At 40.8% G+C, this 15,762-nt stretch overlaps 2 protein-coding genes across 2 annotated transcripts; one reads left to right on the forward strand and one right to left on the reverse strand.

The window, feature by feature from the left end:
* Window positions 1–7,532: 7,532 nt before the first annotated feature.
* On the reverse strand, window positions 7,533–9,158 carry LOC129716782 (uncharacterized). The gene has a single exon (XM_055666619.1). The coding sequence runs from the start codon at window positions 9,156–9,158 to the stop codon at window positions 7,533–7,535; it is 1,626 nt and encodes a 541-aa protein (XP_055522594.1).
* Window positions 9,159–11,854: 2,696 nt separating this feature from the next.
* On the forward strand, window positions 11,855–13,480 carry LOC129716783 (uncharacterized). The gene is made up of 2 exons (XM_055666620.1): window positions 11,855–12,445; window positions 12,554–13,480. Exons 1-2 carry the CDS (start codon window positions 11,855–11,857, stop codon window positions 13,478–13,480), a joined length of 1,518 nt encoding a protein of 505 aa, XP_055522595.1.
* Window positions 13,481–15,762: the final 2,282 nt, after the last annotated feature.

Consider the following 15,762-nt stretch of genomic DNA (forward strand, 5'->3'; position numbering starts at 1 on the left):
TAGATAAAGTAGGAATTTCAATTTGGTAGAACCGTAGAACGTGGGAAATACTATTTGTTAAAATAAGATCAAGTTGAGACGCACCATATTTATGAAAATATGTGGGTTCATTTCCCAAACTATACATTTGGTAACTGGTTAACACATGTTCAAACCGTCTTGTAGAAGGCAAATTTGAGTTTAACAAGTTTGTATTAAAGTCACCTAGAAAGATAATATGATTATATTGTGGCCCGTATTGCTGCAAAAGCATATCTAGAGTGATTGAGGCATCAGTTCCAGGGGGATTATAAAAAGCAGCTATTAACAATTTTGTTCCATCGATTGATACCTCAATAATTAAAAATTCAGTTTTTCCATTAGTATCATTCTCAGACTTACCAACAACACGATAGTCCAAACCTTTTTTAATGTAAATAATAATTCCTTCACCAATTTTCATGGTTCTATCATTTCTAATAAGATTGTACCCATTTATTATTATAGCACTGCTGTCAATTCGTTCATTCAACCATGTCTCGCCAATACACGCAATATCAACCTTAGAAATATTGAAAACCTGTTTCAACTCATGAAGCTTGCTTAATTTCCGAGCACAGATACTCTGACTATTTCCAAAGCATATTGAGAGCTTATCATGATAAAAAGCTGATTTCACTACAGTTCCAGGTATACACCATTCTGTTGAGGCGTTACCATTGCTCAAGTTAGCCATATCCTTTATAGAAAAATCAGCATTAGGGAGAAGATGAATTTTGAGCACCCTTAATACTACCATAATTAACTTTTTTGATTTAGTATTCATAACAATCTTCAAATAACAGCAATACAAATACATAAAAAAGCAAGAACTTGAAAGTAATTCTAAAAAAGTAACAGCATTGTTGGTTATGATATCGTAAAAAAAAGAACACAAATTAGTAGCAGCGGCATCTAATCCGGAAGCATTCCGTAGCTCATCTTGACGAAAAATCCCGTAGATCATCTGATGCCAAATCCGTTGTGTTTGTAAGACTTTCAGGAAGAAAACAAAGGATAGCTGGGATTGGAATGATGGGATATTAGAGAAAAGTTCAGGGAAAGGTAAATTTTTCCGAATCAGCAACTCCAAATCGTTGATTGTTGAAACTGTTACTTCCCTATCATCAGAAAAACATTTGACGAATACAACACCATTCTTAGATATCACACTGCGTAGTTTTCCTTCCTTTTTCATTTTTAACGACGTCGATCGGATCTCCCTTGCGGAGGGCCCCAAGTTCTCATTAACGTATATGCGTTTGTCAACGGTGAAACCAATCGTCTTGAGTGATAAAGTACGAGTCCGCATGTATCGAGAGAAAAACTCGTTTCAACGTTTAAGTCTCTTGGATGTGCTTCCATAAAGTGGCCCTAACTTTCAGTGTATACCACTTAGATCAATTCTATAGGTTCCAGTTTCAAAATTGAAATTTCTCGAAAACTAAAACAGAGTTTTTGTCAAAGAACGACATGTAGAGTGGTTAAAAACGGATAATTTGAGCTCAAAAACATCAATGTTTAACATGTTATTTTTGTGAGAAAACATCATATTACAATTACAACAACTACTTTTGAACATTTTTGCTTTGCAGTTTTTCCAATTAGTTAGACATGAAAAAGCTGTATCTGATAGACAGTTATCCCAGCTTTCAAATGAAACCGATAAAACTACTACAACCAAAGTTGAAACCACTTTATGAAAAAGTAAAATTTAAATAACTCCGAGTATATTAACGTTAGAGGGTAGAAGAATTTTTTTTCGTCAAATGTTGCCCTCCATCAGCCTTGAATTACTCCAAACAAGGAACCAATTACGTTGTATATAATTTGTTGATATTTCTCTACTTAATTTCAATTGATTCTTGATGAATGTTGTGACTCTGCCTTTCTCAAAAAGCCACAGGCCACTTTAAGTTTGCAGTTTGCAAGCTTCGCCGCTTTAATTCTAGTTGAATCAAATTAAATTGTCGTAACTTAAAAACCAATTTTGACATTTTAAATTCCGTTGAAAAGAGTCCGGTTTAAAAAAACACACACACAAACGGGATTCCGCAAGTTATCCCAACCAAACAGATGATATCGGGTTCTCACAGGCTACTCGACTTGGGGACTTGAGTTATTTGCATTTTGCGAGCTTTCTGAAAACTGACACCATCCCTCGGAAGACGGAAGTTGAGAGTGTAGTGAATTTTAATTAGTCAATGACTTTTTTCCCGGAAAACAATTTATTTTATCGGTCTCTGTTTTGGTACTTCTTGAAAGTTTTTTTTTGTCTTATCTACACTACGTTCCTCCCAAGAGACATGCTGTCCTGTTCGACTGGTCAAGTATTTAGCGGTCACTATCGCCACTGCCATCAGCCAGCAGGTTGTTTAAAAACAAAATCAACGGATCCTTTCAGCTTGTCATTCATTGTTCCCTGAAGGGCTACTGCGATTAAACGGTAGACGGTAAAAATTGCCTCCAATTAGGGTCTCGTTAGTTTCGCTTTCTTCTATCCTTTACATTATACGAACAAAGCTTATCAACAGTAGCGAGCCACGCTTCCAAGTGGACACTTGCTCGATGGTCTGAACTTTTTATCCTCCATTGTCGTAAGGCGGGCCCCGATAAGTGCTCTGCATAAAATTTGCATAGCTAATTACAGCTTTCCCGCTAGCTAGGACCGGAAACTGTGCCGTTCAGTGGCAACTCATTAAACACTTGTTCTACCAGGCCACAAGAACCACTGAAGAGGCTATCTTTCCCATCAATGCTGTTATCAAGGAGCACAAAAAAAAGTCCGAAGGACGATGCGTCTCAGCTCTACCGCAAAAACGAGAAACCGTGGTGAAAAAGAATGTACGTCCCCATCGTCGAAAAACCTTGCTCACCATACAGAGACACACACACGCGCGCAGACACTTTAATTGAAGTAATTAAAACCATTGTTGACCAGGCGCCTCCAGGAAAGCTTGCTTTGCCCGCTCGCCGAAGCGATACGAGAAGAAGGAAGAAAGCTGAAAGTGAAAGTATTTTCCTTTCGACTTCGCAACAAGTGCCTTCAGGGCCATCTCCAGAAGATTCGGTTGGTACGAACGCCGTGCGTGTGATACATGTTTGGGAATCAAGCTTAGGTATGGGGGTAAGTGTTATTTCGCCGATAGAGTTGAAGGCTAAACTTCCACCTGTTGTCGCGGTTGATTGATAAGTAAACGGTTAACGCAATACCTGGGAAGAAAAATTGCTAAGCGTCTCAAGGAAAGGTCAGTCGGTCGACCGGTAAGCAGGTCATTCGCCTGACAGTGCCCCAATCATTCTCCGCAACCCTTGGTAGCCGTTTGGCCGGACGGAACCATTTAGCCTTGCGAATCCGATTCGGGTCGTTGTAGGAATACACAAGCGGAAGCAATATTTATGTCCACGTACTCCAGCTCCCACCTCCTTACCACACACACGACCATCTGTACAAATGTGGAGAGAGAGGCTAGGCGGAAGCTTCCGTGCGCGTATCATCGGCTCTGTAGGCGTAAAATTATCGCCGAGTGTTTGCGTGATTAAGAGTAATATCCTTGTCCGTGGAGCGACAGGCAGCAGGCGTTGTGTTTTTGTTTTTCCTGCAATCACGGACATGGTTGGTTCGAATCCAAGGAGCCCTCAGCGTGCGTGACAGCAGTAAACATTGGCGTATAAAAAGGCGATAAATAAAAATAGCATTTCGCACACCAGGATGTGGGCCTGACATGCCTGCAGGCATGTCGTTGTTGCACTTTCGTGACATCGCTGCTGCCGATGTAAACATTGCCCCTGAATAAACGTATCGGGTCAGATTGACCTAACAGTGACAGGCAGCAGATTTGATGACTATGTACTGAATTATCGCCATTTTGAAGCATCAGAACTTTAGTCTCTGAATATATATTTTCCACTCAGTCAGAATACACAATAACTGCTCATTTTGCAGCAGCTACTACAGCAACTTCTACTGATCGTATCTGGAATCTTTTGACAACGGTTTGTTATATAAGATGGATTTAGACATCCACATCAAAATTCCAACATGGTTAGCTAAAAAAACGTGAAAACGTTGAAAATGGTGTTTCCGTGAACGCCTAAGTGATGTTCAAAAGCTTTAGAGAACGCGTTACTAAAACGCTGACATGAGAAAGCTGAGATCGATAGTGATGAGGATAATAAGGGTCGACCGAGGATCCGTGGACAATGATATCACAAAAAACTGTAATTTAAACCAAGCAAGCAACCAAACCGGACATTGAATCATGACCTAGAGACCAACAGACGTGCCCGGAATTTGTACAACAAGGTGTTAGCGTAGTTAAAATGGCACTTGATGATGGATGACAAAACATACGTAAAGATGAATTTTAGGCAGCTTCCTGGCCTAAAATACTGATTAAGCAATTTAAGTCATTGCTCTGGAAAGTGCGTTGTTTAATTAGGATGAAGTCATTAGAAAATAATTTTGAAAGTTACTGGAGTACAGTATCATTGGTAGAGCTTGGCCAAAAAAATAACAGCATGGATGAAGTTGAGTTCTGCTCGATGAATATGTTATGTGAGATTTTGAATTTTAATTAGAGACTAAAAGACTAATTTTGTAAAAATCGATCGGGCAAGAGTAAAGACTCATTATTTCCTCAACGATTCCCTGATGGTTGTCGTTATGGTGAAAACTGAATGAAAAACAATCATAGTAAGCACGGTGATTCCCATTTGATTTGCATGCGTCTGTTTTTCAACCGTGAAATTTTCCTTGTTGTCACCGTGTGGTGAGATCCGTTATAAGCCCCTGAACAACATACCTCGTCTCAGCATCTCTCCTCCAGCATCCAAAGCCGAGCATCAGTTTTTGGCTGCTTTCTTGCGGATTGAGCTCGCTCCATTACTCTGACACTAAGCAAATAACTCTCTAAGAATATTGTGGTGACACTGAAAAAAATCAGAATGACATCCAGTGTCGATGAGCATCTTCACAGTTCCGGAAATACTTATATTGGGTTCAATTAGGCCATTTTAGGTTGTTTTCAGGAAGTCACCATCTTGAATTGCAAAATGGCGGGACATTTATGTGGTATTTAATAATTTCACGCTGTTTTCCAGGAACCAGGAATGCAACTCTGGATGTCAAAATTCCGTCTGGAGTCGATTTCAAGGCTCTGGGTATCATCCTGATTCCGGAAATAACTACACATATTGGATGGTTGGAAAATGGCTGGACACGTGTAACTTGAGACGGCGTACAACAGCGTCTGACCCAGAGCGGGCGGCTGAATTATGGAATGCTGTATCCCGCCAGCTACACCTAAGATGGCAGTCCCATCAGCAGGATATAGGTATCGCGACCTTGGTAAGGTAGCATACCGATACCTTTCTCCAACCACGAACAACGAATTTAGAAATACGGAACGGATCAATCGGCAAAGACCTAGGCTACGAACACGGAAAAAGATTAAGGTAAACGATTGGAAATTGTGTACTTGGAACGTCCGATCTCTCAATGAACCGGCGCGGGCTGGCTTGCTTGCTCGAGAACTACAGCGGCAGGGAGTCGAAATCGCAGCGATTTAGGAGGTACGGAGGCCAAATTCCGGAGAAAAGAAATTCCGTGCAGTAGACCCTATTGCACGCACTTCTACTACATCTACTACAGTGGCGGCAAAGCAGCGGAACGGGGCGTCGGTTTCGTAGTGCTGGGAAATCAGAAAACTAGAGTCATCCGGTGGAGGCCCGTAGATGACCGTATATGCGTGTTGAGGATTAAGCGCAAATTTTTCAACTACGGTTTAATCAACACCTACGCACCGACAAACGACAAGTCCGATGAAGTCAAAGATGAGTTCTATGACAAGCTTGAGCGAATCTATGACGAGTGCCCAAAACATGACGTAAAAGTCGTCATCGGAGACGCAAACGCACAGGTTGGGAGGGAGGAATTCTTCCATCCGGTCATTGGAAGGCATAGCCTCCACTCGTCAACCATTGAAAACGGCCTGAGGCTGATAAACTTTGCCGCGGCCAGAGGAATGGCCATATATAGCTCCTATTTTCCACGTTTGAATATTCGGAAGCACACCTGGAGGCATCAAAATGGAGAAGCCTACCAGGGTTCATGTGGGTAGTGTGAGTAGTAGTACCCATTCGGAAAATGTCTCTGTGGGTACTTACTCACACGGAACTACCCCCCACCATTGCTTACTACCCACTCGGGAAAATAATGTGACGCCGGCCCTGAAGCCTACTCCCAGATCGATCACGTACTGCTTGACAGTCGGCACTTTTCGGATGTTACTGATGTTAGGTCTTTTCGGGGACCACACATTGACTCTGACTATTATCTCGTCGTGCTGAAATCTCGCACAGAGAGGACGACGCGTTTCAACATTCAGCGGTTGAAAGCTGATGGCGTGGCAGCAGAATACGCCTGAGAGCTGGATCAACGGATCGCAGAACAGCAGGAGGAAGGTGTGGAAGACATAAATGGGCTGTGGAGCAGTATCCACGGCGCCATGGAAACGACTGCGAAGAAGTGGTAGGTACGACGCGTGGAAGGCAGCCTAATGGCTGGTTCGATGCCGAGTGCTAGAGAATGACAGATGAGAAGATCCGTGCCAGGAGCGGCGTGCTCACTGCGGCTACGCGTCAGGACAGAGAGAGGTACAGAGTGGCAAGAGCTGCCGAAAATAGAACCCACCGTTGGAAGAAGCGCGGAGCAGGTGTTCGCCTGCGCAGAGGACAGCTATGCTCAAAACGACGTGCGGAGATTCTAAAGAACTGCCAACAGAGTCAGAAGCAGGAATTTCCCTGTGCCGGTTATGTGTAATGATAAGGACGGCAACCTGCTTACTGATAAACCGACGGTTGCAGCCAGGTGGAAGGAGCATTTTCAGGCGCTATTGAGGAGCCGGATGAGCAGAGCAGGAACAGAGTTACGATTATGAGTGACGAACAAGCTGTGGAGCCACCAACACAGGAGGAGGTGAAAAAGGCGATTGGTGAGCTGAAAAATGGCAAGGCCGCTGGGAAGGACGGTATCCCGGCCAAACTTCTAAAAGCGGGAAGCGAGCGGCTGTAGGGTAAATGATCCAGTAATGGAGGGTCTAAGCACCAGTGTTTTTTAAAAATGAGAATATCAATATTCAAATCGCATATATCAAACCCATTTTTCTTTGGCGTTATAGAAAATATCATAAACTGTCATGTACATATTATTTTCCCTTATCTATTCAGATCGACTTGAACTGTCCTACAGTACGGTCGCATTTTACCAACAGCTCGAGGCTAAGTCTTAGACTACCGAGAGATATTGAAATTTTGTTTTTCGCTTTCAACAGGCAATCTTCTTGAAAGACTACCTGTTGAAACGCAAAGTAATAAATTTGTAAATATTAAACGGGACACAAACACTTATGGTTCTTACAATGTAAAAAAAAAATTTACCTTTTTTACCGACCGGTTTCGGGTAAGCTGTTACCCATCTACGGGGCGATGTCCAACTAATTAGTAGGAGAGAGTTACAGTTTCAGTTTGGTGAGGTGGAAGAGAGGCGATAGTATGGGAGCATCATCCTCGTTCATAAGTGGCTGTTCCGATGTCATGATATGCATCGACTCCCATGCATTAAGTTGCGACGATTTCCTAATATTTTTCAAAATTTTCGCGTTGTCCCAATCGACATTGTGTTGGAGGGAGATAGCATGACTTGCCACACTTGACTCGTTGGCTCGTTTGTTGGCAACAGCTTTCTTATGCTCTTTTAAACGAACTTTGAACTTGCGCCGTGTTTGGCCAATGTACACAGCTGCACAATCCTGGCATTCAATTTTGTAGATTCCAGACTTCTCATTAGACGGAATTTTATCTTTCGCGTTACACAAAAGATCACGTAGTCTGTTTTCACTTTTGTGAGTTACGTGGTAGCCGTGCCTTTTAAGGGCGTTTTTGATCCGGTTTGTAACTTTTGCGTAGAATGGCATGCTGATCCTCTCTAAATTTTCTTTTTCTGGTTGCAGATTGGTGACTTCGCGTTTGTGTTGTTTCCGTTCGTGTGTGCGGATAATTTTTTCCACAAAATCTTCGTCATATCCGTTTAACTTGGCCGCTTTTTTAATTTTTTCCTTCTCTATCGTGTACTCATCTTTCTCCATCGGTACACTAACAAGGCGATGGGCCATGGAGTGAAAAGCCGCTTGTTTTTGGGCTCCACAATGGTTAGAGTCCGAAGTGATGTACCGGTCCGTGGATGTTGGTTTCCGGTAGATGCCAAATTTTAGCGAGTTGTCAGGTTTCCTAGATATGATCAAATCTAGGAAGGGAAGTTTTTTATCCACTTCCTGTTCTACGGTGAATTTGATCGTCGGATATCGAGTATTTAGCAGCTCTAGTGTTTGTTCTAAATGACGTTCTTCTACGATGGCAAAAACATCATCGACGTACCGCTTCCACACGCGGGGAAAAAATTTTTCCTCTTTCAATTTTCCCTCAAAATCACTCATAAATAACTCCGCTAAGAGTGGCGACAATTTGCTGCCCATACAAAGACCAAATACCTGCCGGTAAAATTTCCCCCTGAAGGTGAAGAAATTTTGGTCCATGCATCGCTCCACTATCGATGTGTAGGCTTCAATTTGAATGGATGAAGCTCGGCTTCTTTCTAAATGTCCACGAAAGCTTTGTATGGCATCTGGTACCGGTACGCTTGGAAACAGTGCTTTGACATCAAACGACACTAGTATCTCCCCCATTCGCAACTCTACACCTTTTAGTTGCTCAACCAAGTCGACCGAGTTTTTCACGCTGGCGCCATGGGAAATGGGATAATGTTTCATTTCGTTTACCACCCACGCTGCCATTTTTTCCATCGATGTGGAGACATTTGATGAAATTGGTCTCATTGCTAACGGGTTTTTGTGTATTTTCGGTAAGCAGTATAACGAAGCAACCTTTGGGTTGGATACGAGTAATCGTCTTTCTAACTTTTCTTCCCCCATTAGGTGAGCAGTTCTTTGGCGAGTGATGTTTGCACCTTCGATCATCGCATTAAGTGGATCTTTTGGTTTTCCGTTTTTATACAGGTATTCCTCATACGGACCTGAAGCAATCATCTCATAGACACGCGTATCATAATCTCCTTTATCCATAATTACTACAGCATTACCTTTATCTGCTCGAGAGTAGATCACATCTCTCTCTTTAAGTTGTCGTACAGTACACAACTCATCAGGCTCAGTGCGTTTTTTGCTGTTCTGTTTGCTTACTGAGCGTAGGATACAATGTTTCATATCGTGGCGCACAGCTGCCTTGTATGAGTGATCTTTATACTGTACAGCAGTTTCTACACTGTTTACTATGTCGGCAAGCGGCGCGTGCCGAGGGGAGATCGCAAAATTCAAACCTTTATTCAGTAGATTTAATTCTGTTTGCGAGAATCGCGTGGTGGAGAGATTTATCACAAAATTCTCGATGGGTTTGGGGGAGCATCTTGTTTTCGCCGGTTTTTGCGCGCGCGCAAGAGAAAGTAATTTCTTGTGGTGTTTTTGCTTCATTTCTCGTACTCTCTTCGATACTCTGTGGTAAACCTTATACAGCTCAACTTGCCAGCAGAACTTCTTCTTTGCAGCACATCCTCGTACAACACACTCAGCTGCGTCATGTTATTCAACTTGCTTCAGCAATAGTAGGTGCAGTTGATACAATTCTTCTTCTATTTTAGATAGCAGACGGTGTTTATACCTAATTTCTTCCACTAACCAAATCTTTTTTGCACTACGGATTGCCTTTTCACTAACTTCACTTTTCGCTGCTGATTTTATGTTTATAAAATTCGGTACAAGATCTTTTCTTTTACAGCGAGTAAGGAACCTAATATGTAACAATAGAACTCTCTTCTTCATAATTAATTGGCCATAAAGGCGAAAGCACTTAGTGATCGTGATCATCATTTCACTTTAAATTTTAAATTTTAGTGCAACGTAAGAACTCGCGAATAAATATTAAACGGGACACAAACACTTATGGTTCTTACAATGTAAAAAAAAAAAACAAATAAAAGAAATAAAAAAAAATAAAAATAAAAAATAAAAAAAACCTGACAACTCGCTAAAATTTGGCATCTACCGGAAACCAACATCCACGGACCGGTACATCACTTCGGACTCTAACCATTGTGGAGCCCAAAAACAAGCGGCTTTTCACTCCATGGCCCATCGCCTTGTTAGTGTACCGATGGAGAAAGATGAGTACACGATAGAGAAGGAAAAAATTAAAAAAGCGGCCAAGTTAAACGGATATGACGAAGATTTTGTGGAAAAAATTATCCGCACACACGAACGGAAACAACACAAACGCGAAGTCACCAATCTGCAACCAGAAAAAGAAAATTTAGAGAGGATCAGCATGCCATTCTACGCAAAAGTTACAAACCGGATCAAAAACGCCCTTAAAAGGCACGGCTACCACGTAACTCACAAAAGTGAAAACAGACTACGTGATCTTTTGTGTAACGCGAAAGATAAAATTCCGTCTAATGAGAAGTCTGGAATCTACAAAATTGAATGCCAGGATTGTGCAGCTGTGTACATTGGCCAAACACGGCGCAAGTTCAAAGTTCGTTTAAAAGAGCATAAGAAAGCTGTTGCCAACAAACGAGCCAACGAGTCAAGTGTGGCAAGTCATGCTATCTCCCTCCAACACAATGTCGATTGGGACAACGCGAAAATTTTGAAAAATATTAGGAAATCGTCGCAACTTAATGCATGGGAGTCGATGCATATCATGACATCGGAACAGCCGCTTATGAACGAGGATGATGCTCCCATACTATCGCCTCTCTTCCACCTCACCAAACTGAAATTGTAACTCTCTCCTACTTATTAGTTGGACATCGCCCCGTAGATGGGTAACAGCTTACCCGAAACCGGTCGGTAAAAAAGGTAAAATTTTTTTTTTACATTGTAAGAACCATAAGTGTTTGTGTCCCGTTTAATATTTATTCGCGAGTTCTTACGTTGCACTAAAATTTAAAATTTAAAGTGAAATGATGATCACGATCACTAAGTGCTTTCGCCTTTATGGCCAATTAATTATGAAGAAGAGAGTTCTATTGTTACATATTAGGTTCCTTACTCGCTGTAAAAGAAAAGATCTTGTACCGAATTTTATAAACATAAAATCAGCAGCGAAAAGTGAAGTTAGTGAAAAGGCAATCCGTAGTGCAAAAAAGATTTGGTTAGTGGAAGAAATTAGGTATAAACACCGTCTGCTATCTAAAATAGAAGAAGAATTGTATCAACTGCACCTACTATTGCTGAAGCAAGTTGAATACCATGACGCAGCTGAGTGTGTTGTACGAGGATGTGCTGCAAAGAAGAAGTTCTGCTGGCAAGATGAGCTGTATAAGGTTTACCACAGAGTATCGAAGAGAATACGAGAAATGAAGCAAAAACACCACAAGAAATTACTTTCTCTTGCGCGCGCACAAAAACCGGCGAAAACAAGATGCTCCCCCAAACCCATCGAGAATTTTGTGATAAATCTCTCCACCACGCGATTCTCGCAAACAGAATTAAATCTACTGAATAAAGGTTTGAATTTTGCGATCTCCCCTCGGCACGCGCCGCTTGCCGACATAGTAAACAGTGTAGAAACTGCTGTACAGTATAAAGATCACTCATACAAGGCAGCTGTGCGCCACGATATGAAACATTGTATCCTACGCTCAGTAAGCAAACAGAACAGCAAAAAACGCACTGAGCCTGATGAGTTGTGTACTGTACGACAACTTAAAGAGAGAGATGTGATCTACTCTCGAGCAGATAAAGGTAATGCTGTAGTAATTATGGATAAAGGAGATTATGATACGCGTGTCTATGAGATGATTGCTTCAGGTCCGTATGAGGAATACCTGTATAAAAACGGAAAACCAAAAGATCCACTTAATGCGATGATCGAAGGTGCAAACATCACTCGCCAAAGAACTGCTCACCTAATGGGGGAAGAAAAGTTAGAAAGACGATTACTCGTATCCAACCCAAAGGTTGCTTCGTTATACTGCTTACCGAAAATACACAAAAACCCGTTAGCAATGAGACCAATTTCATCAAATGTCTCCACACCGATGGAAAAAATGGCAGCGTGGGTGGTAAACGGAATGAAACATTATCCCATTTCCCATGGCGCCAGCGTGAAAAACTCGGTCGACTTGGTTGAGCAACTAAAAGGTGTAGAGTTGCGAATGGGGGAGATACTAGTGTCGTTTGATGTCAAAGCACTGTTTCCAAGCGTACCGGTACCAGATGCCATACAAAGCTTTCGTGGACATTTAGAAAGAAGCCGAGCTTCATCCATTCAAATTGAAGCCTACACATCGATAGTGGAGCGATGCATGGACCAAAATTTCTTCACCTTCAGGGGGAAATTTTACCGGCAAGTATTTGGTCTTTGTATGGGCAGCAAATTGTCGCCACTCTTAGCGGAGTTATTTATGAGTGATTTTGAGGGAAAATTGAAAGAGGAAAAATTTTTTCCCCGCGTGTAGAAGCGGTACGTCGATGATGTTTTTGCCATCGTAGAAGAACGTCATTTAGAACAAACACTAGAGCTGCTAAATACTCGACATCCGACGATCAAATTCACCGTAGAACAGGAAGTGGATAAAAAACTTCCCTTCCTAGATTTGATCATATCTAGGAAACCTGACAACTCGCTAAAATTTGGCATCTACCGGAAACCAACATCCACGGACCGGTACATCACTTCGGACTCTAACCATTGTGGAGCCCAAAAACAAGCGGCTTTTCACTCCATGGCCCATCGCCTTGTTAGTGTACCGATGGAGAAAGATGAGTACACGATAGAGAAGGAAAAAATTAAAAAAGCGGCCAAGTTAAACGGATATGACGAAGATTTTGTGGAAAAAATTATCCGCACACACGAACGGAAACAACACAAACGCGAAGTCACCACTCTGCAACCAGAAAAAGAAAATTTAGAGAGGATCAGCATGCCATTCTACGCAAAAGTTACAAACCGGATCAAAAACGCCCTTAAAAGGCACGGCTACCACGTAACTCACAAAAGTGAAAACAGACTACGTGATCTTTTGTGTAACGCGAAAGATAAAATTCCGTCTAATGAGAAGTCTGGAATCTACAAAATTGAATGCCAGGATTGTGCAGCTGTGTACATTGGCCAAACACGGCGCAAGTTCAAAGTTCGTTTAAAAGAGCATAAGAAAGCTGTTGCCAACAAACGAGCCAACGAGTCAAGTGTGGCAAGTCATGCTATCTCCCTCCAACACAATGTCGATTGGGACAACGCGAAAATTTTGAAAAATATTAGGAAATCGTCGCAACTTAATGCATGGGAGTCGATGCATATCATGACATCGGAACAGCCGCTTATGAACGAGGATGATGCTCCCATACTATCGCCTCTCTTCCACCTCACCAAGCTGAAATTGTAACTCTCTCCTACTAATTAGTTGGACATCGCCCCGTAGATGGGTAACAGCTTACCCGAAACCGGTCGGTAAAAAAGGTAAATTTTTTTTACATTATAAGAACCATAAGTGTTTGTGTCCCGTTTAATATTTATTCGCGAGTTCTTACGTTGCACTAAAATTTAAAATTTAAAGTGTAATAAATTTGTTTTTAACGTTAACGAGTGTTTAGTGAATAAATTTGGTTTGAGATATTTCTACTTAAATTCTATAGTGAAGTGAAAGTGTAGTGAAGTTTTCCAGCTATGCCTGGAAAAAATAAAAAAGCTCGCATTGATGCCGCTTTAAGGAAACGTGAGGCATCTCCTCCAACTGACACTTGTTTCTGTCGGATGTGAAAGTTAATTTTCAAATTGGTCGCCAAGGCGAAATTCGTATTTTGGCCGAATCTCTTGATGGCCATAAACATCTTTTACAGTATTTAACTGAAAAGATGTATAAATTTTATTCTTTTGATGCCAAAAACGAGAGACCGTTTAAGGCTGTTTTGAAAGGTCTTTCAAATGACCAAACTATTGAGGAAATTAAAGAATGTTTGTCAGAATCACTTGGTTTTGCTCCCAACCAAGTAATTTTGATGAAACGAAAGGCGATTGCCAAAATTAATCAAACTGGAATACACCAGGAAAATTACTTAGTACATTTTGATCGTACCAAAGTAAATAATTTGAAATGTTTGGAAAAGCACGTGTTTTATTTAACGTGCGAATAAAGTGGGAAAATTTCAAGAGACATGGAGAAATCCATAATCTTACTCAATGTCGGAATTGTCAAGCCTATGGTCATGGAACTCGAAACTGCCATATGGCAGCAAAATGTATAATTTGTCACCCGAAAGATATCTGCCCCGTGAAAGAGACCACTGATAGTTTCAAATGTGTAAATTGTGGGGGAAATCACAAATCTAATTTCTTTAATTGTCCTGTAAGGTAAAAAATTATTGCTTCCAGACAACGTAGGAATTCTAAGCAACCTGTTGTCAATGTGGGTATACAAAAGACTTTCAATACTGTTCAGGCATCACCAGCACTTTCATTAGCAGGTGTGTCTGTAGGTAATAATTTAAATTCAGATAACAAATTTCAGACAAAAAATCCTGTTCAGGCAACACCAGGCTGTTCATATGCCAGTGTCCTTACAGGTAATATTTCAAATTCAAACAGTAACAAACCATTCGTGTTTGGTGCTGAAAAGTCAGCCAGTATTGATTTAGGTAGTCCAACTCCAGAAAAGATTGAATACCTACAACAATTCATGCTGCAGCTAATGTCCGTTTTGTTGAACTGTAACTCGATGTACGAGGCTGTCCAAGAAGGTATAAAATTTACAACTAATATTGTTATGAAATTGAAATTCAGCAATGATTTTAAATAATGCTGTAAATTTTCTAAATTGGAATGCTCGCTCTTTAAAAGCGAAAGAAGATGAATTTTTCAATTTTTTAACAGTCCACGATGTGCATATTGCAGTTGTGACTGAAACGCTTTTAAAGCCAAATATTAAACTAAAAAAGATCCCAAATTACATGGTTCACAGGTTTGATAGAATTGATGTTGCCGGTGGTGGAGTTGCAATAGTTATCCACCGTCGAATAAAACATCGTGTTTTACCCCATCTTGAAACCAAAGTTATCGAGAGTTTGGGAATTGAAATTGAAACAAGTATTGGCATTTTATTTATAGCCGCAGTATATTTGCCTTTTCAATGCACTGGTGAGCGAAAAAATTATTTCAAGGGAGATTTGAAAAAACTCACAAAAAATAAATCTAAATTTTTAATCATCGGTGATTTTAATGCGAAACATCGATCTTGGAATAATGCTCAAAGCAATTCCAATGGAAAAATATTGTTTAATGATTGCTCGGCTGGATTTTATTCAGTTTTATTTCCAAATGGTCCTACATGTTATTCTTCTATTAGGAATCCATCTACAATTGATTTGGTACTAACAAATCAAAGTCATGCATGCAGTGATTTATTAACTCATGCTGACTTTGATTCTGATCATCTTCCCATAACATTTTCTATTTCCCATGAAACTATTTTAAATCCCACTAGATCTGTGTTAAATTATCACAAGACTAATTGGGATAGATATCGTTCGACGATCGAAGAAAATTTGAATGATGATCTTATTTTACAAAATAGTGCTGACATTGACAGAGCATTAGATAATTTTAGCAGCTCAATACTCAATGCCCGGAATTTATCAGTTCCTAAGGCTCGAGTGAAATTTAATGCACCAA

This window comes from Wyeomyia smithii, chromosome 1 (genome assembly GCF_029784165.1).
Source record: "Wyeomyia smithii strain HCP4-BCI-WySm-NY-G18 chromosome 1, ASM2978416v1, whole genome shotgun sequence".
Taxonomy (NCBI): Eukaryota; Metazoa; Arthropoda; class Insecta; order Diptera; family Culicidae; genus Wyeomyia; species Wyeomyia smithii.